At 53.8% G+C, this 24,438-nt stretch overlaps 1 protein-coding gene across 2 annotated transcripts; it reads right to left on the bottom strand.

The window, feature by feature from the left end:
• Positions 1 to 653: 653 nt before the first annotated feature.
• Positions 654 to 23,521, bottom strand: ADRA1D (adrenoceptor alpha 1D). Of its 2 annotated transcripts, XR_012018363.1 has the most exons (3): positions 22,273 to 23,521; positions 4,843 to 6,115; positions 654 to 1,491 (listed from the first exon to the last, which is right to left on the bottom strand). XR_012018363.1 is itself a non-coding variant. In XM_072800184.1 (2 exons), the coding sequence occupies exons 1-2, from the start codon at positions 23,381 to 23,383 to the stop codon at positions 5,520 to 5,522; spliced, it is 1,707 nt and encodes a 568-aa protein (XP_072656285.1). In that variant the 5' UTR covers positions 23,384 to 23,521; the 3' UTR covers positions 832 to 5,519. The 2 variants fall into 2 exon arrangements, 1 of the variants encoding a protein (XP_072656285.1); XM_072800184.1 differs by having other exon boundaries at positions 832 to 6,115.
• Positions 23,522 to 24,438: the final 917 nt, after the last annotated feature.

The following is a 24,438-nucleotide window of genomic DNA, read 5'->3' as shown; positions in this document are numbered from 1 at the left end:
CCCTTGAGCCTCTCGAGACACAGCCAGTGCTGATATTTCCTGGTATCCCCCTTTCCTTTTCACAGGTCTCTTTCAAAATCTTATACATTTGGTCAGTCTGGGAAGATGTCCTCAGGGCTGAGGGCTTCCAGAAAAACCCCTTTGTGTCAGGTTCCTAGCTAGAATGGGGACTCTTCGTTCTGCTGTTGCAGATTAGATAACTGGATGCAGGCTTGAAATGTGTTGACTGGCATAGGTAGTAGGCACCGCGAGCTGTCCCTTCCATGTCCATCCTTTTTGCTTCTTCCTGTTGCCAGAATCCTGCTTTTGTTCAGGATTGCTGTGTGCCCAGTGACAGGCAGTGATCCTCATTGCCCTAAAGCAGTGGTTGGCAAATTTTTCCTGTAAAGGGCAAGACAGTAAGATTTTGGTTTTGGGAGCCAAGAGGAAACCTCCATATAATTTTCTTATTGTGACATATTCTTTTGACTTCCTGCCCCCCACCCTGCCCCAACCATTTAAAAATGTAAAACTCATTCTTAGTTTGTGGGCTGTGCAAAATTAGGTGGTGGGCTGAATGCAGACCTCCATCCTCAAGCACCCAGCCTTTGGTGTTAGCAGTCACCCTTGTGGGAAATTGGACCCAGTTTTGGCCTATAAGATCAGAGTGGAGGTGTGCTGGGGGAGGGGTTCTGGGAAAGCTTTTATTATCTTGATAAAAGCAGATCTTTCTTTTTTCCCCTCTGTTTTGAATAAGAATGTGGATTATGGAAACATTGATCATGATTAAGCAACAAAGAAGATACAAGTCATCACACCAGAGATTAGAAAGCACAGACTTGCAACTGATAATGTTAGCAACTGCCCACCTTGTAATTTGACACGTGAGAGTAATGCCCAGAGTTTAAGCAGCTATCCATCAGCTTCCTTATTACTTGCAGTTGCATTCTTAATCTTTGTGACATGCTGGAGATGTCCATAGCTGTCTGTCCCTGCCCAATCTGGGAGCATCACTTCCCTCGTGGATGCTGGTACCTGGACAGCTGTGTTTTGTGCTGTGTGATATGATCCACTTCCATCTGCCTGCCCAGCTGATCAGGCTTGACCCCCAAATTAGCCAGTCCACAGGCTGACCAGAGACCCATGTGGCTTGACTCAAGATATAAGTGGGACCAATCTGGGTCACTCTCAGGAGTGGGAATGGGGACTCCTTTCTTTGGTTTTTCAGCAGGACAGAAGGAGGTAGACACAAACGGTGCAGTGGCATCAAGTGAATGGTGAGGCCTTGGAGGGGTGTCTACAGGTGTCACAGGGGAGGTTTCTGGCACGGCCTCCAATGGATCCCTCCCTCCAGCTCCAGTTCCAAGAGCTCAGGCTGTTGTGGTCCCAGTTCCGGGATTTCTTCTTGGTTCTAAATGCATCCTCCAATTCCTGCTTATTTCTTCCCCAGACTAGAGCAATTGGAGAATATAGGCTGGAGTCCTGTTCAGCATTCCTTTTGTTTCCCTGCTCCTGCCAAGAGCGGGTGGGGGAAGGGAAGAAAGCCAGCTCCAAATGGGGGAGAGGCCAGTGCAGGCCCCCTGCCCAAAGACCCCACCTCTAGCACCACCTGGGCCCACTGGGCTCCCCAGAGAGCCATTCTGAGCAGAGGCTGCGGGACTGGTTTAGCCTTTATGAGCATCTGGTTTTGTGCTTCACTGGAGCCTCAAGAAAAAAAAAAAAAAAGAAAAAGGAAATTCTTTCCAAGTGTACGGTGAACATGTAACTCCCTGGGGGTGTAACAGGATGGAAATAGAAATAGGGTCAGGAGGGCACTGAGGAGTCGGGGCTCTGACAGGTCACTGAAGGGAGGGCGACCAAGGTCCCAAACCTTTTGCCAGGACTTGTCAGCGCCTGGAACAGGAGGGCCTAAGGGCTTGGGGTGGGGCTCCAGGTGGTGGGTTGGGTGGGCTGGAAGGCACACAGAGCAGGTGTTCCCGTAGAAGTCCCTGGCACAGCTGATTCTCTGGCTGGGGGAGGATACAGGCTTCAGCCTTGTGAGGACTGCAGTAAGGGTTAGAGTCTTGCAAAGACAGTGATGTTGAATATTAGGTGGGCAGTGGGGCAGTGTCCCAGGGAAGTGTCAGTGGGCCAACTCCATCAATCCAGGATTTAATGAACACTCACACCCAGCCCTGAGCAGCTCTGGAGACAGGGAGCCCTCTTCCTATACACAGGTATGGATTCTATCAGTGGGCTAAGCCAGGATGACCTTGGTATGAGCTACCAATGAGGCTAAGGGACACTCGGGGCTCAGTTTTGAGCAGGGAATCTGGGAAGATCTTGGGAAGATGATGGAGTGGAGAAGGTGGGCAGGCTGAGGGCTTCCAGGAGCTTCCAGCCTCAGCACCAGTGGCCTTGTCATGCCTATATGGAGTCAAGGAGACGGTTTTGCAGGAGGCAAGTGGACATATTTGGGGTGTTTGGAAACCACCCAAAGAGAGGTGAATACACATCTGGAGTTACAGACAAACCCTTGGGAGCCATTTATGTACAAGTGGTCATTGAGATGATTTGGGGGTGGATGAGATGGTGTGCAGAGTTGAGAAAAGGGAGAGGAGAACCTTGGGGGACATATAAGGGCAGAGAGAGGCGCCTGTGCAGGAGACAGAGAGAGAGTGTGTGGTTAGGGGACCAGAAGAGATCCCAGGGGCGTGGCTCGGGCAGGGAGAAGAACATTTCAGCCACCAGAGTAGACTGTGGCAGAGACAGAGGGCAGGAGATTGAGGAAATGAGACATCCCAGGTGACTTGCAAAAGCAGCTCTGGGGGACACTGGGGCAGAGGTCCCTGAAAGAGTGTGGGAAGCAAGGCAAGATGGGTGGCAAGAGCCCAGCTTGAGAGGGAGGGTGGGCAGACTGGTGTGGGAAGCAGGAATGGGGCTTTCTGAGGATGGTGAGGGACAAAGGGCTTAGGCAAATGCCAGTGTTCTTGGAGGCCTGTTCTGTCCCTGTCCCATCTCACACGGCCATCCCTTTCCCACTCACAAACCCCCTCAAGGCTTCACCCCATTCCTAGCAGATTGTGTAAAGGAACGCTTATTCCCATGTTGATCAGTACTGACAGAGTCTTCCCACTCTCCTGGTCACCTTGGTACTTCACAAGGCTTCCTGGAGATCACGGCCTCATTTTCTGTATGTACCTCAGAGTCGGTATCTCTAATCAGATGTGTGGACTGGGGCGCCTGAGGACCCAGGAAACGGTACAGTGAATAATACACTTCTTCCAGATGTCCCCAAATCACTTGTAAGAGGCTCCCTCATCCAGAGTGGCTCTTGTTCTTCCCTCAATTCCTCTAGGCCACTCTGCGGCATTTGGACATGTCCTGACCCCAAGGTCAGCAACTCAGTGCTTTATCCATGATTAGAACTGGGTCCCTGGTGGTGGGGGGGGGTCCCTGTGGCAGAGCCTCTTGGGGAGCTCTGTAGCTCCCCCTGATGTCCTGAAGGCATGGGGGTACAGGAGGAGACAGCTGTGTGCAGAGGGCCCCTGTGGCCAGGAGATGAGGGCTGAGGCTTGAACATGAGACATGTTTTGCAGATTAATCATTGGGCCTAGAGAAAGTATTGGGCTAGCTGCCAGCTCCACCTGCCTGCACACCTACTGGGTTTTCCAGGGCAGGGAGGGCCCCCTAAAGTCCCCCTATGAACGTTCCCTCCCCAACCTGCTCCCTTATCCCCACTGTTGACCTCCTGTGGGCTCCACTGCCCTGGCATGTGGGAGCCCATGTTCGCCTGCTCAGAGACCTTCCCCTGCTGTTGGAACCTCTGCCCAGAAGCCCAATGTTCAGTTCTCTGATGAGGGGTCAGCCCCTTTGCTGACTCCTGATTTGAGGGATGGCCCCCACCTCTGTGAGAAGATAGCAAGGGCTGTCCTCCAGTGTCCCCAGCTTTAGGTGGCCAATGTCCTGTAAAGTGGGCCCTCTTTGGGGTGTACAGCATGTACCCAGAACCCGCCTTTAACTACCCTTCCTGTGCCTTGCGGGGATGCCAGGCCTAGAAACTGATGTAGATCCACAGTATGAAATGTCTGCTCCTGAGCCCTGGTACTGGCTATCTTTTTACCTTATAAAATTGGAGAGGTCTAAAATCGTGGTTACCTTTCAAATAGACTACTTCCTCAGCACAGGATGGAAACTTTTGATTCAAACTACTGGTCCATGTTGGCCCCAGCAACTGGCTCTTCTAGTTTTAGAACATTCCCACTCCAGACACCCTGGGGTATTGCCTAACCAGCTTTCCACTGGACCACAGTTATCACCCCCACTCCGGCTGTATGTGTGTGGTTGATATTATCCAGCTGAAGACTGAATTACCTCAATCTCTTGAGTATGTGACAAGTGCTGGACATTTCACTCAAAGCTAACAGCACTATTCCTAAGTAGGTGTTCTCTCATACCATGTATGCTTGTCTACTTGGGCTTCTATATTTTTTCATGTAATGTGTTATCCATTTAACTGATGGCCATCTTCCTCACTGAGACCAAGAGCATCACAGATACATCTGGGGAGACTGACAAAATGAACATTTATGCTTATGATTACCTTTTGGTTCCCAAGACTCATCATATGAATCTTAAAAGCCAACAAAACCCCTAAGTCCTTTAAGGGTCATGCTAAAAGTCCCAGAGGAGAACAGCCATCCGTTAAACAGATAGTTGGGTTGAAACTAGAAAGGTGAATACAGACCTGACTATCCTCTTGTTGGGCTTTAGAACTTGAAGGAGTTTAGAAAAAAAAAAAAAAAAAAAAAAAGGAGTTTTTTATGGGTTACAAGCTAAAGAGGGACAGTTTGCACAGTTTGGACAAAATAGAAGTACTCTTACCAATAAATATGTCTCAAAATGACAAAGCTCTCCCCATTTGATGGCTCCAGATCCTCGCAAGAAGTGATGGGCACAGGCACTATGTACAGAGTGTAAACAGTAAGGCCCTTGGGACATAATGAGGGGCAGGGCCAGGTGGTGGGGTATGCATGGAGGAGCCTCTGTAGTGGGGAGTGGGTCCATGGGTAAATACAACAGGCTTGTGGGATGGTCATCCAATCTGCCACCAAAGCTTGTTGGTGGCTGGGCTGGTCCACTGGGTTCCTCCAGTCGGCAGTAAGGAGAAGTTGTGTCCATTGAGAAGTCCCCCTGGTCCCACTGGCTTTTTCCCTAGGGGAGGCATTGGGGACAGCCAGGCAGGCCTGCCCCTCCTCTTGAGGCGGTCTGTCCAGGGTTCAAGGCATGGATGGGGCAGTGTTTCTCAAACAGGGATTGGGGGCAACAGGCCCCCCGGAACCCACAGCCCCTTCCTCCGAAAGGAAGAGCTCCAGGCACCTGTGTCGGGGAGGGAGGCCATAACTTTTTACCTTTCCAGGGCCCTACCCCGTAGCCTCAGTTTCTCAGGGAGGCCCGGGAGCAGCCCGGATCAGCGTCAAGCCAGCCTCGCTGGGCCCCCGCCGCGCCCTGCCGCACCTGCACCCGCCCCCGCCCGCAGCCCCCCCCCCCCCCCGCGGGCCTTAGATGTCGGTCTCCCGGAGGTTGCTGTAGTCGGCCAGCTCGTAGGCCTGGCCGGCGGCGCCCCCCGCCACGTCGTGGGGCACTCCGAGGGACACCGCCTCCACCTCCGCGCGCTGCGCGCTCCCGGCGCGGATCTTGTGCGACAGGCTGGAGACCTTGGCACGCAGCTGGGTGGTGGGTCTCCGGAACGGCCCGAGCAGCCTCCACTCGCGGAAGGCGCAGGGCGGCTTTCGACGGCCGGCGACGGGGCCCTGCGCCTCGGGCGCGCCGGGGGAGCCGGGGGAGCCGGGGGAGCCGGGCGCCGAGGGCGCGGTGAGGGCCAGCGGGGCCCCGGGGGGCGCGGCGCCGCGGCCGGCAGCGAGGTCGGGGCGCGGGCCGCCGCTGGAGCCCCGCCAGTGGTGGCCGTAGACGCGCCACAGGGGCCGGCGGCGCCGACGACGCCGACACTGGCAGCGCAGCAGGCGAAGGAAGGCGCGCTTGAACTCGCGGCTGGAGCAAGGGTAGATGAGCGGGTTCACGCAGCTGTTGAAGTAGCCGAGCCAGAAGATGACCTTGAAGACGCCCTCCGAGGGCTTCAGCTGCGGGAACAGGGAGCCTGCGGGGGGGGGGGGGGGGAGGGGGGGTAGAGACCCACGCCTGTTAGATGCTCCAGGAGAGCGAGGCCCGGCAGCCCCCTGGGCGCAAAGTCCTCAACTAGGGGCTGGGCTGCCAGCTCGGGGCTCCCAACGTCTCTCTCCCCAAGGGGGTCCCTGATGAGGAAAAAATCATCTTCCGTTTTACTGACGTCTCCTTGATACTGAGCAGTTTCCCTGAATGACAGTGTAGGCAACAAACTCAAGTAGGAGGGAGAGGAAGCCCTATGCCGTCCCGGTTCTCCTAGCTCAAAACTGGTGCAAGATGGGCAGTTTCCTAGAATTCGACCTGACTCTCAGCAGTTCCTGCCAGGTATTTTCCTATCACATTCAGTTGCTGCAGATGCTCTGAAATACTGTCTGCTCCTATTTGGAAATGACAGTCATCAGAACCTACCACTAGATTCTCTTACTTAATGCCTTAACCTAGAAGCACATTCCTTACTAAGCCAGAGATTTCATTCACAAATGTTTTGGTGTTTTCAACGAAATCCGTTTTATTTGCAATCCTTTGTATTTTAGTTTAAGCATTTGAAAGCATAACTCTGAGAAGGGCTCCATAAGCTTTGCCAGATGCCCAAGAAGTCTGGAGCACAAAAAGGGTAAGAACCTTTGAATGAAATGTTGACCAAGGCTTGCCTCACGTCAGGTGCTGTGCTGGGCTCACATCAAACAAAGCCCCATTCCCTGAGTAGCTAGGTGCATAAAATACCAAGGGAATGAAGATGGTGTGATGGTGGTGCTCAGGATGTGGGATGGGGTGTGAGGCTTCCAGGGTTCTCAGAGGATGGACAGGAGCCTGGCAGGATGAGGAGGGATGGAGGGTGTTAGAAGTGGAGGGGACAGGTGGGCAAGAGGAGTACAAGTTTGGGGCCTGGGAATGTCCTCTGGGATATGCTGAGAAAATGTCATTTGGGACAGATGGTGAAGGGAATTTACACAATTATTTGTGGGTAGTTGGGAGCCATGGATAGTTTCAAGCAGGCAAGAAACGGAGCCTAGAATTAAGCCTCAGTAAACAATGCCAGTGGTGGCTGGAACGAAGGTCATTGGGGCTGTCCCAGTGGAATTGGTCAGGGAAGGCTTCTAGGATGGCTTTGCAGGAGCAGAGTGCCAGGCAGGAGAGGGTGGGTGCACTAAGACCTGAGCTGTGTCAGAAAGACCCTCCTCCTCACAAACCTCTCCTGGCATCTCCACCATGTAAGGGGTGCTGTCTTCAAAAGGTACTTGACAAAATGCAAAGGCATGACCCTAAAAGCAAAAGCCACTCTCATTCTCACATCCTCAGCAGCAGTGGATGGAGGGGGTAGGTGGCAAGAGCGTCCCATCCCAGGCAAAAGTTGCAGGTGCCCTTGAGACTGAGCAGACCAGGGACAGGGGTCCTTGACAAATCATGGGACCTGCTCTCTTCTTCCGCCCCTAAAGAAAGAAGAGCAGGGTCTCCTATTGAGGGGGCAGAGGCACCATGCCCCCCTTTTTGACCTGGGAGCTCTTGCCCATCACCCACCTCCTACAAGATAGAGAATTTCTGCTGTTGAGACAGACACATGGTGGTGGTGGCAGAGGAGGAGAGTCACGAGTGTCATGAGGCACAGGCCTTTGAAACTGCGGTCACACAGCTCCACTGTGAAATGCGTGCATTTCAGAGTGCAGGACGTCGCAGGCTCTTAAACACTGGTGTCTCTTTACTTCCCCTCTTCCTATGTGGTGGCTTTTGAAAGAGGGCAGCTCCACCCCAGTGGGGAAGAGACCCAGTTTCCAGCTCTGGAGAGTAATCAGAAACAGAAGCCAAGACCTGGTGGCTTTGGGGGAGGCTGGGGCATCAGTCAGCATATGCTGAGCAGACAACCTCCCCTAGGAGGGGAGTTAGACAGTTGTCCTTGGAATGTGGGGGCCACTAGGGTTGACTTCACCCACCAGGAAGGCGGCCCTCTGAATAGCATCCCTCAATGGCTGCAAAGTAAGACACGGTGCTGAAAATAACTCTGACTCAGGCCACAGTTCTTTTATATTTAGCCTAGGATGACAAATCAGTGGACTATGCTTTCAGCTGCAAGCCTGAAGCTGGCCAAACAGCATCGTTATCAGTGTTGTTTTTACTCACATTGGTGGGCGACATGGCATACTGTAGTATGCCCTGGACCGTGTTATAAACACTATTCTAACTTATGCTCAAGCAACCTGTGCAGATGCTTGCTACAGGCTGGGAATGCCCTACACACAAAAAAAAGCTTCTGCCCCAAGATTTTCCTACTGTGTCCCACTGAGGTTCTGTTTTACTTTGGGCTCTCCCAGATGCAGACCCCGAGACAAGGATCAAAGTGCAAGTCACTAATTGTGGGCAACTGGGGCATAATCCTATGATACCATGAAGTTCAGGAATCTCAGAGCTATCCCACCAGGGGAATGAGGGAGGTGGAGTATCTATACCCCCACTCCCATCAGTCACTGGTTGGGCTACTTCCAGAGGTATTAATTTCCCACACTTCTCCCCGGCCTCCTGTGTGGGTAGATGATGAGGATTCTGGTGGGTGGAGTGAGCCCCTGGGCAAAGGTGCAGGCAGGTGTTGGGATGGAAGTTGGCTGATGTGCCCTGAAGGTCCAGGGAGGGTGGTGGCTTGGAGGGGACACTGACAGCATGTGGCACAACTGTTTCATGTGTTCTCTGCCCACTGTGTATAGACATCTTGCCCGGAAAATACAGGCGCCTGTGCCTGGGCTCCAGCTTCTACAGGCAACAGCACCTCTGTCTCACAGTTCTGAGCCCCACACCCACCTCTGCCCAGAAAGCTGCAGTCTGCCCCCCACACCACCCTGTACAGCCTCACTCTCCCTGCTGTCCTCCCCCCTCCCCCTAATACTTTCTCATCAGGTCGAACTTCTGGCAAAGATCTCCAGGGTCAGAGGGGGCTGTGTGCACATCCCTGTCCGTTGCATGCATGGATAATATGGGGAACTGCCCCGAGGCCCCTGAGGATGGGCTCCTGGCTCATGGGCATTGTCCCTGCAATGCTGCCCGGCTGTGGGGGCATCAGTGGACAAGCCCCTTTTTGGCCACCCCAGCTTCCTGCTCCCCCAGCCACTCTGACCTGTGGCTACTCGGGCCAACCTCGCCTGTATGAATTCTCATCCCTCTCCAGCGGCCTGGCACACACTTTGTCAGCTCCTGAGCCCAGCTACAGGAGAGCCTCAATGAGCAGGTGGGGGCTCTGAGGCAAGGCCACTTGTCTCTTTTCTGTCCTGATGGGGCTCCCTCTTCCGAAGCCTTCCTTGCAGGCAGAAAGCCCAGCTGTGCTAACTCAACTTGGCAGCTGTTATTGGAAACAGAGAACCTTGTGGGACACCCTCCCTCAGCCTCCCACCTTTCTGTACTGGTGCCCAGCATCACACCCTTGCTCTTCTTTCTCTTATAGCTCCTGCTCCCCTCAGCAGTCTTACTTTGGTTTTGTGCATCAGCTAAATGGCTGCACTGACCTCCTGCTGCCCTCTGGCCCCAGCAGGCTCCCCAGTCTTGCCTGGGGGCTTTTGCTCCTGCTCCTCTGGGATTGCCCTTCCTCTTCCCTCCGCCAGCTCCACTGGCACCTCCACCTGGAAGTTCTCTTCATACCAACCCTTCCCAACCTGGCAGTTAGAGGTACTCTCCCTATAGCACATCTTCTCACTTCTAAGTGCCAAGAACACAATAGGTGACTATCAGTTTCCTGTCTAATCTTTTAAAAAAATATTTATTGACTTAATCTGTATACCCAATGTGGGGCTCAAACTCATGATCCTGAGATCAAGAATCAAATGCTCCTCCCGCCTGAGCCAGCCAGGCACCCCAGGTCTATCTTATCTTTAAATGGTGAGCTCTCTACATGTGCTTGGCACATCATAGGTGCTCCATACATCTCAACCCCTCTCTCTGCCTGCATCCCATCCATCAACTCCTATTGGTCCTGGAACACACCCCCAATTTGTGCCACCCCCTGGTCCCAGCTACTATCATCATCTACCTGAAGTGCTGTTCTAAGGGGGTTCCTTGCTCCTGCCCCTGTACCCCTGCACCCTGTTCACACAGCAGCTGGGGGGATCCTTTTATTTATTAATTATTTTTTTAAAAAAAGATTTACTCACTTATCTTAGGGAGCACGAGCAAGTGGAGAGAGGGGCAGAGGGAGAGAATCCCTAAGCAGACTTCCTGCTGAGCCTGGAGCTGATGTAGGGTGAGCCCACAACCACAAGACCATGACCCAAGCTGAAACCAAGAATCAGACGCCCAAAAAACTGAGCCACCTAGGCGCCCCTGGAGGGATCCTTTTAAAAAGATAAGCCTGAATATTTCACTTCTTCATTTAAAATCCATTTTCCAGGGCAGTCCGGGTGGCTCAGTGGTTTAGCACCGCCTTCAGCCCAGGGTGTGATTCTGGAGATCCGGGATCGAGTCCCATGTTGGGCTCCCTGCATGGAGCCTGCTTCTCCCTCTGCCTGTGTCCCTGCCTCTCTCTCTCTCTCTCTCTCTGTGTGTCTCTCATGAATAAATAAATAAAATATTAAAAAAATAAAATAAAACCCATTTTCCACTGCAGCTTCTTATCCTCTTTCTTAACCATTCTTTGACCTTCTGGCAGCCCCTTCGAAGTCTCCTATTGCCCCTGCTCAGCTGAGACTCCTAGTCACTCACACCTCTGAAGTTGCCTTCTCAGTCCTCGCATGTTCGCATCCTTCTGGACTTGGGTTGTGCTTATCCAGCCAGACTCTAACTCTGGAGTGATTTGCCCATTCCCTGAATGTGAGGGTCCCCAACCTCAGCTCCATCCAGGGTTCCCCGTGACCTTGCTGCTCTGCCCGGGTCCTGCACCAGCTCCGTGAGCCTTTACTCTGCCCCTTCGCCTCCTTCAGGGCAGCTGATCTTACTTCCTGCTTCGAGGAGAAAACAGAAGCCAAAGAAGTTGGGCATGTGCTCAAGCCTTCCTCACCTCTCCTCCTCCTCTGTAAGAAAGAGGTCTCTTCTCCTGCCCAAGGTCAGCATCCCTGCTTGTGTGGCAGTACTCTCCATCCATCAGTCCCCTTCAGGCATGCACCTGCCATAGCTGCACCCTCTCTGCTGGTTCTCGGGCTACAAACCTCATTCTCTCTATCCTTTCTGTCCGCACCTGCCTACTTCCCTTCCGCACCTGCTCTTCACTGCTTTGCCATACAGCCCCGCTCCTCCCAGGGCCCAACCTGTGGACACTTCTCTCATTCATCCCAGACTCCTCTCATCTCACTCATGGATCCCAGGTCCCACGCTCTTGGATTTTCTATTCTGTATCAGTTTCCTTTGCTTGCTTCTTCTGTCAGTCCCCACTGCTAAACGTAGGCGTGCCCTTCCTTCCTAGAAGAGTCTGGAATCTCTTCCCTTCACGTTCTGCTGGTAATTTCATCCCAGCTCATGGGTTTAAATACCGACTTCAGACTGATAATGCCCATAGTTCTATCTCCAGTTCAGACTCTTCTCCCAAATTCCAGACTCAGATCCAACTACCTCCCAGATATCTCCACTTGGGTGTGTGTCTGTGTGTCTACCAGCATTTCATACTTATCCTGACCTCATGAAGCTTATATTTCATTGGGCAAAGCTGGCAATACATAGGATAAACAAGGAAAATATAAACACATCAGATAATAAAATGTGCTAAAGAGAAGTAAAGTAGGGAAGAAAGATAGGAAGTATGTGTTTATGTGTCTGTGTGTGGCTGGGAGTGGCGGTATAGATTTTTGGATAAGCTGGCCAAGAAAGGCCTGCTGAAGACATGATATTTGAGTAAAGAGTTGAATAGAGGTATGTGGACATCTAGGAAAAGCATATCAGGTAGAGGGAATAGCAAGTGCAAAGGCCCTTGAGGTGGCCTTGGTATGTTCACAGAACAATGATGAGGCTGGTGGTTATAGAATGGAGTGACTGAGGGCAGAGAGGAAGGACGTGAGGTCAGAACTCACAGCTACCCTCCTCCCTGTGCTCTTCTACCCTGTCAAAGACACTAGCATCTCCCACCTCAAGTACTTAGCAGCCTCTCCACTCTCCCATGCTTTCTGTCCTCAACCCAGCAGCTAGAGTGATTTTTTTTTAAAAACATAACTGGATCAACTCACTCCTTAGGTTCCAAACCCTCTAAGAACTACCCTTTCTCCTCACAGTAAGAGCCTGTGACCTACACAGCTCAGCATGTGGCTCCCCCAAACCTTCTGCCATCCCCTCCCAACCCCCAACTCCGTTCCAGCCATACTGCCCTCCATGTTGCTTTTTGGATATGCCAGACACGCTCCCACATTGGGCTTGCTTTTCTTCCTCATCTTCTTCCCCCAGATAGCCACATGGCTCATGCCCTCACCTCTACAGTGAGGTATCTCTGACTTCCCAGGTAAAGCTGCGTTGCCCTCCCACCCATGACTCCCCATCCCCCACCAACTGGTGCTGTAGCTCTCCGTGGCACTCACGGCCTCCTCCCGTACTGTTGGAGTTAGCTTTCATTTTGTCCATCATCTCTCTCTGCAGCCAAGTCCCCAGGGCAGGACTTGTGCCTGTTTTGCTTGGCACAACACTCCCATGGCCCCGAAGCCTTCCTGAGTGCATCTAACACACTGTAGGTGCTGAACTCCTGCTGACTTTGCTCAGTGAGTCCCTCTTCTCCACCCTGAAGGTCCAACTGGCCATCATGCCCGGTGCCTTCAGTTTTCTCTCTAGTGGGGTCCCTGCCTTCACCTCGCTCCCGAAGCCTTTGCTTAGTCTGGCATCTCGTTTTGTTTGCATGGCTGTGACAGCCCCCAAGGGTCCTCTGGCCTCTCTACTCTGCACACAGCTGGAGGCTTTTTCTAAAATTGGTTTCTCTACTTAAACCTCTGAAACCCAGGAGTGGCTTCCAGAGGCTCTGAGGACTAAGCCCAAGCTTTCTTGTGTTGCATTCAAGGCCTTTCAGGACCCAGTGCCATCTCCAGCTAGCTCCCCTTCAAATGTGGCCACGAGCCAGAGGATGAAGCTGTGAGCAGGTCTTCCCATAGGGGCTGGGCTCCTCCTCTGCCTTTTTGTCTGGCCCTATTTCCTCCCACCCAGGCCTTGAGTCTTGGGTCAGGCATCCTCCCCACCAAGCTTGGGTTATGTGCCCTTTTATGCAAGTCTGCCTTTTTAGAAAATATTTTATTTATTTATTCATGGGAGACACAGAGGGAGAGGCAGAGACATAGAGGGAGAAGCAGGCTCCCTGTGGGGAGCCTGATGTGGGGCTTGATCCCAGGACCTTGGGATCATGACCTGAGCTGAAGGCAGACGCTCAACCACCGAGCCAGGCATCCCAAGTGTGCATTTTAATAAAATTTGTTACTGCTCTATCTGCCCTCCTACACTACCGGTTTCTTGAGGCAGCAAATGATGGTTGTTTTCATCCTCTAACACAAGCACCTGACGCAGAGCAGGGGTGCTTTTGGGCTTGCTTTTCCTCCTCATCGCAGGGGAGGGGTCACATTTACGTGCCTGTGTGGAGAGGTAGTAAGAATGCAGGTGGGAGATGAGCACAGACCCAACTCCTGCCTGCTTCTCTCTTCTTGACCTTGCTCTCATGTTGGTCTCCCATCAGGCTTGCTCCCACTTGCCTTCTCCTGTTCCCTATATTGGGATGCCTCTATCAGGAGTCTAACCTATGTCCTGGGCAGGGGTGGGGCTGGACATTCACTAGTCATTAAAGGCAGGGCCTTTCCTATGTCAGCAGGTAGGCTCATTCTATGGCATGTTGACGGGGTCAGCCTGGCCCACACATTGTTGGGGAAACTGAGGCAGCCCATGAGGTTTGTGTTTGCAGCCTTGATGGTCACAAGCCAGTCCCCACTCCTCAGGACCAGAGACGTCCAGGTCTAGGAGATGTCACTGAGATGCTGGTTAGGCTGGAGCTGACCAATGTGGCCAAGTCTCACCAAGGAGTGATAGCTCTGAAGCCATGGGGCAGAATGTGTGATTAACAGCACTCTTCTGGCATCACCAGAAGGGAACTTGTTCTTGGCAGAATGTCAGAATTCACAGCCAGCATTGCTCATAACTTGCAGCGGACCATGAAATATCAAGCTGCACCCTGGCCTGCCCCCTTTCCCACCTCTCCATCACTAGGGACTTTTCCATCCACAGGCAGCCATTCTCTCTGGCCAGAGAGATAGAGTGGGGTTGAAAATACCACACTCTCCTAGATATTCAGGTGTCTTCTTACCAGTAAGGCTAGGAGAGGCGGAATTCCCCACTCTATACTCCCTTTCTCTCTTCCACTTCTCTCAACTGCTCATTCAGTGGCTCTGACTCTGGAGCTCAATAGCTTCTCTGTCAAGAGAGGCTGGGACATCTGGGACCCCTATAGGGTCAGACAAGCCTCTCTAATAAAGCATACTTGAGCCGAGACCTGAAGATGCTGTGGGGGGACTGAGCCATGCATCTGAGAAAAGAGAATTCCAGAGAGTGGAAAGTGCATGTGCAAAGGCCCTGAAGCAAGAAGGAACTTGAGAAGTTGGAGGACAACCAAGACGTTGGGATCACTGGAACAGAGAAGGTGAAGGGGAGAGTGGTAGGAGATAAGGCCATTTTGAAGTGGGCACAATCATGGAAGGCCATCAGAAAGAGGTGACCTGGATAGGGGCCAGGTCTCAGATGGATTGTGAGAACATGAAGGGGTGGTTTGAGGGCACAGTGGTGTCAGCTGTGCCAAGCCAGTTCTCTTGAATTCCTTGCATTGCCAGTTTTCCACGGTGAGAGGTAATTGGCAAGTCCTCTGGCTCGAGATGGACCAGGAATAGAAGGCCTGTGCCCCCATGTTTGCCTCAGGACCCATAAACTCTGAGAGGCCAGCAGAGAACTATTTGTCTGGTCCTGGACACTCTTCTGTAGCTATGAGGATGTAGGCAGAAGGGCAGCTCCTAGGCATATCCCGTCAGTGGTGTATTTTTCTTTTATAAAACATAAAATATACTTCCTAGCTCTGTCTGCTGGATCAGGGACCAACTCAGTATCCCTGAAAAGCTGAGAGCTCAGACTGTGGTCTTTAAATAATCATTTGCCACTAAAAGGGACGAAGGCTCTTTTGAGAAATGGCTGCTTCTAGGTTTCGGGGGAAGAAAAGTACAAGCTGAGCCTGAACCATCGTATTGGGCACCTGAGCCCCCGACCATTCATAACAGCCCCAAAGAGAAGAATTCTTGGCTGAAACATTGAACCTGAATCTGATTAAGTCAGTTTACAGGAAGTATAGGGACACATTAGATGGTACTATGGGGATACCGACTCAGACCATGGGCCAGTCTCCAGGACAACTGATCTGGTTTCTTCACCAAATAAATTGCAAGGGAAAGGTGGGGAGAGGGGAAATCTTACCAACTGAATAGACCTAGCCAGCAAATAAACCACATGCAACATGTGCACCTTTTTTGGATCCTGATTCAAACAAACTACAAATATATGAGACAACTGGCAACATCTGAACACTAAAGTAGACAGTGTTTGATATTAAACAATTATTTTTACATGTTATAATGGATTGTGATTATTTTTCAAAAAGCTCTTGTATTCTAGAAATGTATACTGAAGAATTTACGTGAACAGATATGGTGTCTGGATGTTCTTCAAAATCATCCTCAGTGTTGGGACAGCGGGTGAGGGTGGTGATGCACAGAGACTGGCCTTGGGTTAACATTGTTGAGCTGGGTCATGGGAATCAAAGAGTGGAAGGGTGGAGGCTGAGGGTTGGGAGAAAGGGGATAAGGAGTTGCTAATCAACAGGCATAAAGTTTCACTTAAGATGAATAAATTCTAGAGATGGACTGTGCAACACTGTGTCTACAGTTAACAATAGTGTGTTGATTGTACACTTCCTGTTAAGTGTTTTTATCTTAATAAAAATAAAACTTAAAAAAAAAAGAGTGCTGGTGCTTTACCACTCAGACCCTTGGCATGGGGGGATGTGAAGAGGCCATGGGTTCCACCACTTCCTCCCTCTACACACATTTCCTGAGCACCTACTATGTGCCAGGTGCCGCAAAGGCACAGTTAGGAGATGTCATGCCAGCCCTTTCTTCAGGCTCTTGGGCCAGAGGACAGTGATGCCACTGCTGAGGACCTGCCACAAAGCATCCCCTACCACTCCCCCTGCACCACGTCAGGGAACCTGTGGAGATGAGTCCTTTGGCATTTGGCCAACACTCTCACATGCACATGAGGAATCTACCCTGTATAGCTGGCTGCCAGTGTGTGCTTTCCAATCTGGACACCAACTCTTCAGCATGGCTCAAGCCTCTCTTCAGCATGTACCCGCCTTCTCTCAGAAATTTCTAATTAAGACATAAGATAATGACAGTCAAGTGATAAAGCACATGCACTTTAAGAGTACAGCTTGATGACTTTACATATGCACATATCAATGTGATCACTGCCCAGCTCAAGATCTAGAACATTCTCAGCCCTTCAGGTTTATTTGCTCTCTCTTCCAGTCAATACACATACCCACTATCCTAATTTTCATCAATTCGTTTTGCCTGGTTTTGAACTTTGTCACACAGAATCATGTATTATGTATGCCTTTAGTTGCAGATCTGGCTTATTTTGCCCAGTATAGTGTCCATGGAATTCATCTACCTTGCTGTAGGCAGCACACTTGTTATTTTTCCCAGCCCTATGAAAACAGCACAATTTATTTACCCCTCCTCCTGTTGATGGCATCTTGTCTCATCTCATGACTCCTCTTCTTGTGGGCTCTCCATTCCATGTCTCCCAAGCCACAGGGCACCCCACAAATAACTACACTTTTCTGCACCTACATATGTAGTTTCCTCTGTCCTCATGCTTTGTAATATGTGTAAGAATACTGGCAATTACAGTGTACTGTGATCAAAGCCTGTGCAGTGTATTTGGGGAGCATGAAGGAGTACCTAACTAAATCCAGGGGTGGTCAGGTGGGACAGCGATACCACAGGGCCGAGATTGACAGTACAGGGTGGGAGGCCCAGGTATGGCTCACGGACAGTGGGAGATGGGGGCCTGGGACAGTGGCTGGACTGTCCTGGGACTTCTCATATCTGAGCCTCCAGGTACCTTGATGTGGTCTTGGTAGGCCACTGTGGGCTCTGAGCCTCTGAGACTTCTCTGTATGACTGAGCACAGTTGGAGGCCAACTCAGAGGCCAGAGAGGCCCAGGGACCTGCCCAACGACAGGGAGCTTGGGGTACAGGACAGGGGTCTGTCTGTGGTTTCTAGGAATAATAGGAGATGGTGCCGTCATGCATGTACATGCATGTGTGTTTGTGTGTGTTTAGGTCCCAGGGGACAGGTCCACCTCTGGGGATGGCTCAGGGGGCATCTGCCAGGCAAGCCAAAGCCAGACACAGTGAAACACTGCTGCCATGAGAACATCAAGGGGGAGAGGTAGTGTCTGGAGGCGGCTGGGAGAGGGAGGGAGCTCTTCTGCAGATAGGTGCTTGCTGGTTTCCTCAGTTTCTCTGTTCCCCTCTTGCTCACGGGGATTTCTACCTCAAGAGGCTAGCCCAGACCTCTCAGGGTTAGAGGACTCCTGCACGAAGTGCCCTGGGGTGGATTAATGAGGTGCACTTGCAATCCACCCCACCCCACCACGCCCCCTTTCTCCTTGGAAGTCTGTGGGCAGCAGGCACCAACTGGAAGGCCATATGCATTCCAGAGGTGCAGGTTCCTCCAGACATCAGGAGGAACCTTTACATAATGTCCTATGACTTTCTAAGGCACCCAGTTCCATGTCAGCTCGCTGAGGTGAGAGTAGGGGGTGCATATCTGTCATGCTCAGGGCTGCGAAGAGCCCCTCCTCCCCAAGGATTGGTGGCCACATATTCTGTTGTTCAGCCTGGAACAGATCTAAGAGTGAAAGGGAAGCATGACCAGTGATCATGCCAGTGTAACCAGGGCTGTCCTGGGCAAACCAGGGTGCATGGGTACTCTGGTGGAGCGGGCGGCTCAGCTGGGCACCAGCAGGAACACTCAGTCAGGCGGGCATGAGGGCAAGTGACGCTTCTTGCGTCTATACACAGCTCCCTGGGTGCCCCGGCAGGCCTCTCCTGGCCCCTCAGGATTTTTGGTTCCTAAAATCTGAGTTTCAGTCCCCTCTAGCCAGTGACTTGGGCCTCTAGAAGTTCCACGATTCAGGACATCTAGTTTGTGTCTCTTTGCCACTCAGGCCTGACCCACAGTTTTTCAGGTATATAGATGGCAGTGCATGGCCCCTGTGCCAATGATCCTCTGGGACCCTGGGGCCCCATCCTAAGCCTCTCCATGTCCTCTGGGCAGTTGGGGCTGCTCACTGCTGTGGCTGTGGCTCCTGTTTCTACTCAGTTTTGTGTGTGGACGAGTGGGTGAGGGGAATCCTGGTCTGTTCAGACAACTCCTGGGTTGCGGCCCTACTAGGTGTCTTCATTTCTATGGGCTACAGCCTTGGCTGGCACACACTGCTCTTTCTCAATCTCTCCACCTCTGGTGCTCATCACACCTGGCATAAAGACCAGGGCCTGGGTGGAGGGAGCTGTCACTCCTTCTGGTGGCCCCCTTCTGGTTCCTTCAAAGTGAGTGCTCCCTGAAGCTCTATCCCCAGCCTCCCTCTTCTCTTTGTCCCTCCATCCTCTTTCTGGAAGACTGCATCCCATGCTCCTCCTTCGGCAAACACCCCCGACGTGGTCCCCTTTCTTTAAGTTTCTAACATCTTCCACCCCGACCATCTATTGGCCCTTCCATACCAAGATATGCCAGCTCCTTGGATTCCACATTCCTCCCAAAAGTTGCTCCTCACAATTTTCCCTCATCCTAAAAGTTGCTCCTCAGAATTTTTCCTCATCCTTCAAAGGCCTTCTCCCTTCTCCCAGGCCTGGGCCCGGTGCTGGGGTATTAGGAACTCCTGACCTTTTCTCCCTTCTGCACAATCCTCAAGCCACTCCTGCCCTGCACTGTAGGCTCTGCTCCCCACTTCTCCCTGTGGCTGCGCCCTCCAAGCCACACCATGACACAGGCAGATCAGAATATTCTGTTTCCCTGCTTGGCCTCTGTCCTGCTTGCTCATTATTGCCAGATTCCACTCAATTCAGCTCCACCAGCAGCCCTGGGCTCTGCTCTGGGGCTCAGGAGGCTGCGCAGAACGCAGACTGGTGAGAAGGAGGTGACAAGGACACGGTGGGGGCCCCATGCTAAGTGTGGGGAGCAGCAGAGATGGAGGGATTGAGAAAGAGCCAAAGGGCATGGAAATTTAGGGATGACTTCCTGGAAGAGGAGCACATGCTCTAAACCTCAAAAAAACAGAAGCCCTCTGCAGTGTTGACTGTAACAGTGAAAAATATGAAAAATTGAATGCTCAGCACAAGACTGCATCAACACACCATGGAATACTCTCAAATGGAATACCATACTGCTGCTAAAACGAACCAGCATGGATAAATCTGACCGATATAATGTTGCACGAGAAAGGCAAACTGAAGAATGATGTGCATGGCATAATGCCATTTATCTAGGTCCTAAAGACACACAAGACAATGCCATATATTACTGTGGATATAGATGTTTGTGGTAAGAGTATAAACATATGAATGGGGGTGACAGACTCCAGATTAACCTCTGAGGAGGGCGGGAGACATGGAGGAAGGGACAGCAAGAGGGAATGTACTTTTGGCTGTGTTCTATTTCTTTGGAAAGAGAAACAGAGAGAGGGATCTGAGGCAAATATGGCAAAATGTTAACATCTGTTCAATATGGGTGATTATGGGTACAGAGACACTTGGTATACCCCTTTCTCCTTTTCTGTGCATCGTTCTACAACTCGAAATTTTAAAAGAAGTTAAAATAACAAATGGGAGGTGGCATTCTGTACACAGCTTGATCATTCCCTATGTGGTGGTGGGGGGAGGCAGTGTGAAGTGAGAGGCAGGGGGTAATGAGGGTACCTGGGGTGGGGCACGGCTGGGCAGGGACAGGGCAGGGGTTGGCTGGTGGGAGAAAGGAGCCTGGGTGGAGAGCCTGGTGGGAGGTCGTACTAAATCTTGGGCAGATTTTAAAGGGGAGGGACACACTGGCTTTCTCCTGGCTGCTTACTTGCCCTCCCCCACAAGTATATATTGCTCAGTGTCCGTGCCTCCCTCTACCCCCACCACAGCCTCTGGCTGGCTGCTTTTCAAAACAGTGATTTATTCAGTGAGCAGCTACTACAAAAGCAATAGCTCACAGGGCACTCATGACAAGGAATGGTGATATTTACAGATAATAACTTGCTGAACTCTCATGAAGGCCCTGCAGGTGGGTGCTGTTACCATCACCATCATCTGGATTTTATAGATGAGGACACAGAAGCACAGAGAGGTTCAGGGATTTGCCTGAAGTTGCACAGCCAGTCAGGGGCAGAGCTGGGATTTAAACCCAGGCTGCCTGGTGCCAGAGCCTGTGGTTCCTCATTGCTGCACTACGTTGTTCCTCACATACCAGGCACTGTCCTGGGCATTGCGGATTTGGTAATGACACAGCCCTGCCCTTGAAGAGCTTCAGGGCTAGTGCAGGCAAGTCAGACACCAACCAAGCAACATGCAGATGTAATTAGAGCTAAGGAGCCAGTAAAGGAAGAGCAACTTGTGCCCCAAGGGAGAGAGCACAGAGGAGGACACATTGAAGCCGAAGCATCTGGGAAGACCTCTCTGCAGAGGGGACATTTAAACGGAGACCTAAAGTTAGCCAGGAGGAGGGAGGACAGGGCAGGCTAGACAGAGAAATGAGCAAGTGCAAGGACATGAGCTCGCTGTGGGCAAGGAATCGGGAGCGGGTCAGAGGAGCCAAAGCACGCAGTGAGCAAGGGGCAGCAAAGCCAGGAGGCCATCACTCCAGGCCCTCCTTGCGGGAGGGGGGACCACATGTCCGGGTTTGCTCCCACTGTCCCGGTTCGTGCCTGTGATCCCAGCATAAATATTCATCATGTCTCATTTTGGTTTGGACAATAATAAATTTGAAGGTCACCCTCTCACAGGCCATAGTGGAGAGTCTGGAGTCTGTTCCCAGGGCAGTTGGAAAGCACTGAGGGGGTTTTAGTAGAGAGTGACACTATAATTTATAATATATAAAGTTCACTCTGGCCACTCTGGCCACTATGTGGAGAGGGCCTGCAGGGGAGCAGGAGGCAGGCCATCGTCCCCTTCCTGACTCAGCCGCAGGGTCGGGGAAAGGCAGGGGAGGCCTAGCTGGGGCCGGCTGAGGTTGCAGCCATGGGCAAAATGACTCAGGGCAAATGCATCCCCAGAGATGGTGCTCCCCTTCACCTCCCTTTGCTGACCCAGCCCCAATGCCTCTAGGAGGAGCCTTCAGGGGTGGGACTAAGCCCCTGAGAACTGCCGCCCACCTCCCAGGACTGCAGGGAAGCTGATGAAACAAATAGGAAAGTTCTCAAAAGAGCTAAAGGACTCACTAAATGTCAGAAAAATCGATGAACGATACTAACTTTTCATTTGATAATTTGTCTCTATCCCCTTCCTTCTCATCCCACACAGCACCCTACCTCCAAAAGGAGATGTTCAGAAGTGAGAGCCCAGGGCATTCCTGGATAGCAGGTGGGGAGGGTCTCCTGGCCATTTGGAACTGAAGAAGTTCCTGGAGAAAGCAGGTGGCTTCTCGTACCTGCTGATGTCGTGCTTGCTGCACCTCAGTGGAGACCCCACCCATTATGCACCCACCTCTGGAGGTTGGCATTTGTGTGTGTGTGTGTGTGTGTGTGTGTGTGTGTTCGGGGATATGTAGAGGAACATGTACACCGCTGGCCACGTACTATGGGGCAGATGCCCGCACAGATGCCACAGATCTCTTATATTTAGGGGGTTCTGAAATATTAAAACAAGCCCAAGGCTTGTCATGGCAATTCAGAGGGGGGAAGAAAGAAGTCAGAAGCCTGCGAAACGAATCCTGCAAGTACGAAGGGCCCCCTGTTTGTCGACCACAAAGTGCACTTGCCTAAGAGACCAGGGAGCTCAACCGAGTCAACCCTTCATGCGCAGGTGGAGAGTCACCGTCCAACCCCGTCTGGGAGCCGGGGGGGAAGGCAGAGCCACAGGCTCGAGGAGGAAAGGAAAGGGCCGTGGGAGACGGGTCACTCACCAAGCGGCAGGACGAAGAAGAAGGGGAACCAGCAGAGCACAAAGACGCCCACGACGATGGCCAGCGTCTTGGCCGCCTTCTTCTCGCGGGAGAACTTGAGCAGGCGCACGGACAGCGAGCTGCGGAAGGTGTGGCCCTTGGCGCTGCGCGGCCCGTGCGCCCCGTCGGCCGCGCTGGCGCCTCGGCAGTGGATGCGCAGCACCACCTCGGAGGCCTTGCCGCGCTCGCGCTTGACGCCCGCCTCGAGGCTGCGCGTGGTGCTCCGCGCGACCACGTACACGCGACAGTACATGACCACGATGACGGCCATGGGCAGGTAGAAGGAGCACACGGAGGAGAAGACGGCGTAGCCTGCCTCCTCCGTGATGCCGCAGAAGCGCTCGTCGGGGGGCACCGGCTCCTTCCAGCCCAGCAGGGGCCCCACGGACACCACCAGGGCCACGGCCCAGAGCAGGGCCAGGATGGCGGCCGCCTTGCGCTCGGTCATGATCGCCGGGTACTTGAGCGAGTGGCGCACGCCCACGTACCGGTCCACCGAGATGGTGCAGAGGCTGAGGATGGAGGCCGTGCAGCACAGCACGTCCACGGCGGCCCACACGTCGCAGAAGGCCCGGCCGAAGGCCCAGAAGCCCAGCACCTCCATGGTGGCTGAAAAGGGCAGCACCGTGGCGCTCAGCAGCAGGTCGGCCACGGCCAGGTTCACAATAAAATAGTTGGTGACCGTCTGCAGGTGGCGGTTGCAGGCCACCGAGAGGATGACCAGCAGGTTGCCCGCCACGGCGGTGAGGATGAAGGCGGCCAGGAAGACGCCCACGCCCACGCCCTGCGCGCTCACCACCAGCCCCCCGACGGCCGCCGTGCCGTTCACCTCGCCGCCCGCGCCCGCGCCCCCCGGCTCCCCGGCGGAGCTCCGGTTGTCCTCGCCGCCGCCCGCGCCCACCACGCCGCCGCCGCCGCCGCCCGCGGCCCCCGGCACGCCGCCCACCGCCGGGCCCTCCGAGGCGGCCGCGCCGCCCGCGCCGCCCCCGCCGCCGCCCGCGCTGGAGCCCCCGGCGCTGCCGTCCGGGCGGGGTCCCTCGAAACTGACGCTCAGGAGGTCGCGGAAAGTCATCTCAGCGCGCGGCCGTCGGGGGCCGGGCCCGGGCGCAGGGCGAGCGACTGGCCGGGAGCGGGGCCCCGGGCATCGCCGCGCGGTCCCGCCCGAGTTCCTGGATGCGCAGCGGGGCGGGCGGGGCGGCGGCCGGGGCTCCCGGGGCTGGCGGCGCGGTCGGTGGAGGAGCCGGGGCCGGCGAGCGGGCAGAGCGGCGGCTCGGGGGCCGGGCGGTGCAGGCAGAGCCACTGCGGCGCGCTCCGCGGGCGCGGGGGGCGGGACGGAGGAGGGGCAGCGCCGGGAAGGAGGAGGGGGCGGCCGGCGCCGAGGGAGGGGGCGCCCGCGCGGGGCGGAGGGGCGAGCGGCGACGCCGGGGCCCGGGGCGGGGGGGGTCGCGGCGGGGCGTCCGCGCCGGCCGGGCGGCAGCCACCCCTGCCTCGCGCCGGCGCCCACGACCGCCCTCCCTCCTCGCCGTCCGCGCTGCGCCCCTGGCGCGCCCCTCCCGGGCCTCTTCCCTCCTCTCCCCTCGGCCGCGGGCCCCTTCCTCCCGCCCTTTCCCCCCCAGCCTCTCGGTCACTCGCTGGTGCCCTTGGGCGCGCGGAGCGGAGACGGCGCGATTCCCGGGTCGCCGGGCTCCGGGGCTCCCCGGCTCCCGGCTCCGGCCGCCAGAGAGCAGCAAGCGCCTGGGATCTGCGGACTGCGGACTGGACCGCGCAATACCGCGGCTGTTGCCTCCTGGGACTGCCTGGAGGGATCTGCCGCACCTCCTTACTCCTCCCAAGCCACTGGCCAGGCGAGGGTCTCCAACGCCTCTGTGCAGCGCGGGGAGTGCAGAGAGTCCCGGGAGGAACCAGATGCCAGTGCTGCTCTGTGACGGGAAAAGGAACGGGACTATCTGGTTATGGATCTGGGATCCTGCCCACCAGTCATCGGTTTGCATGTACCAACTTCTGCATTGTTACTTTACTCCATATCAGATGTGGAATGAAACTTCCTTGGTACACTAAGTGGCCTTCCGGGAAGGGAGGGTTAAGTGCTGGAGGGTGGGAAAGGGCACTTGGACCGATGGTTAAAGA

The sequence above is a fragment of the Canis lupus genome, chromosome 26 (assembly GCF_048164855.1).
Source record: "Canis lupus baileyi chromosome 26, mCanLup2.hap1, whole genome shotgun sequence".
In the NCBI taxonomy this organism is placed as follows: Eukaryota; Metazoa; Chordata; class Mammalia; order Carnivora; family Canidae; genus Canis; species Canis lupus.
This window is presented reverse-complemented; position numbering and strand designations above follow the sequence as displayed.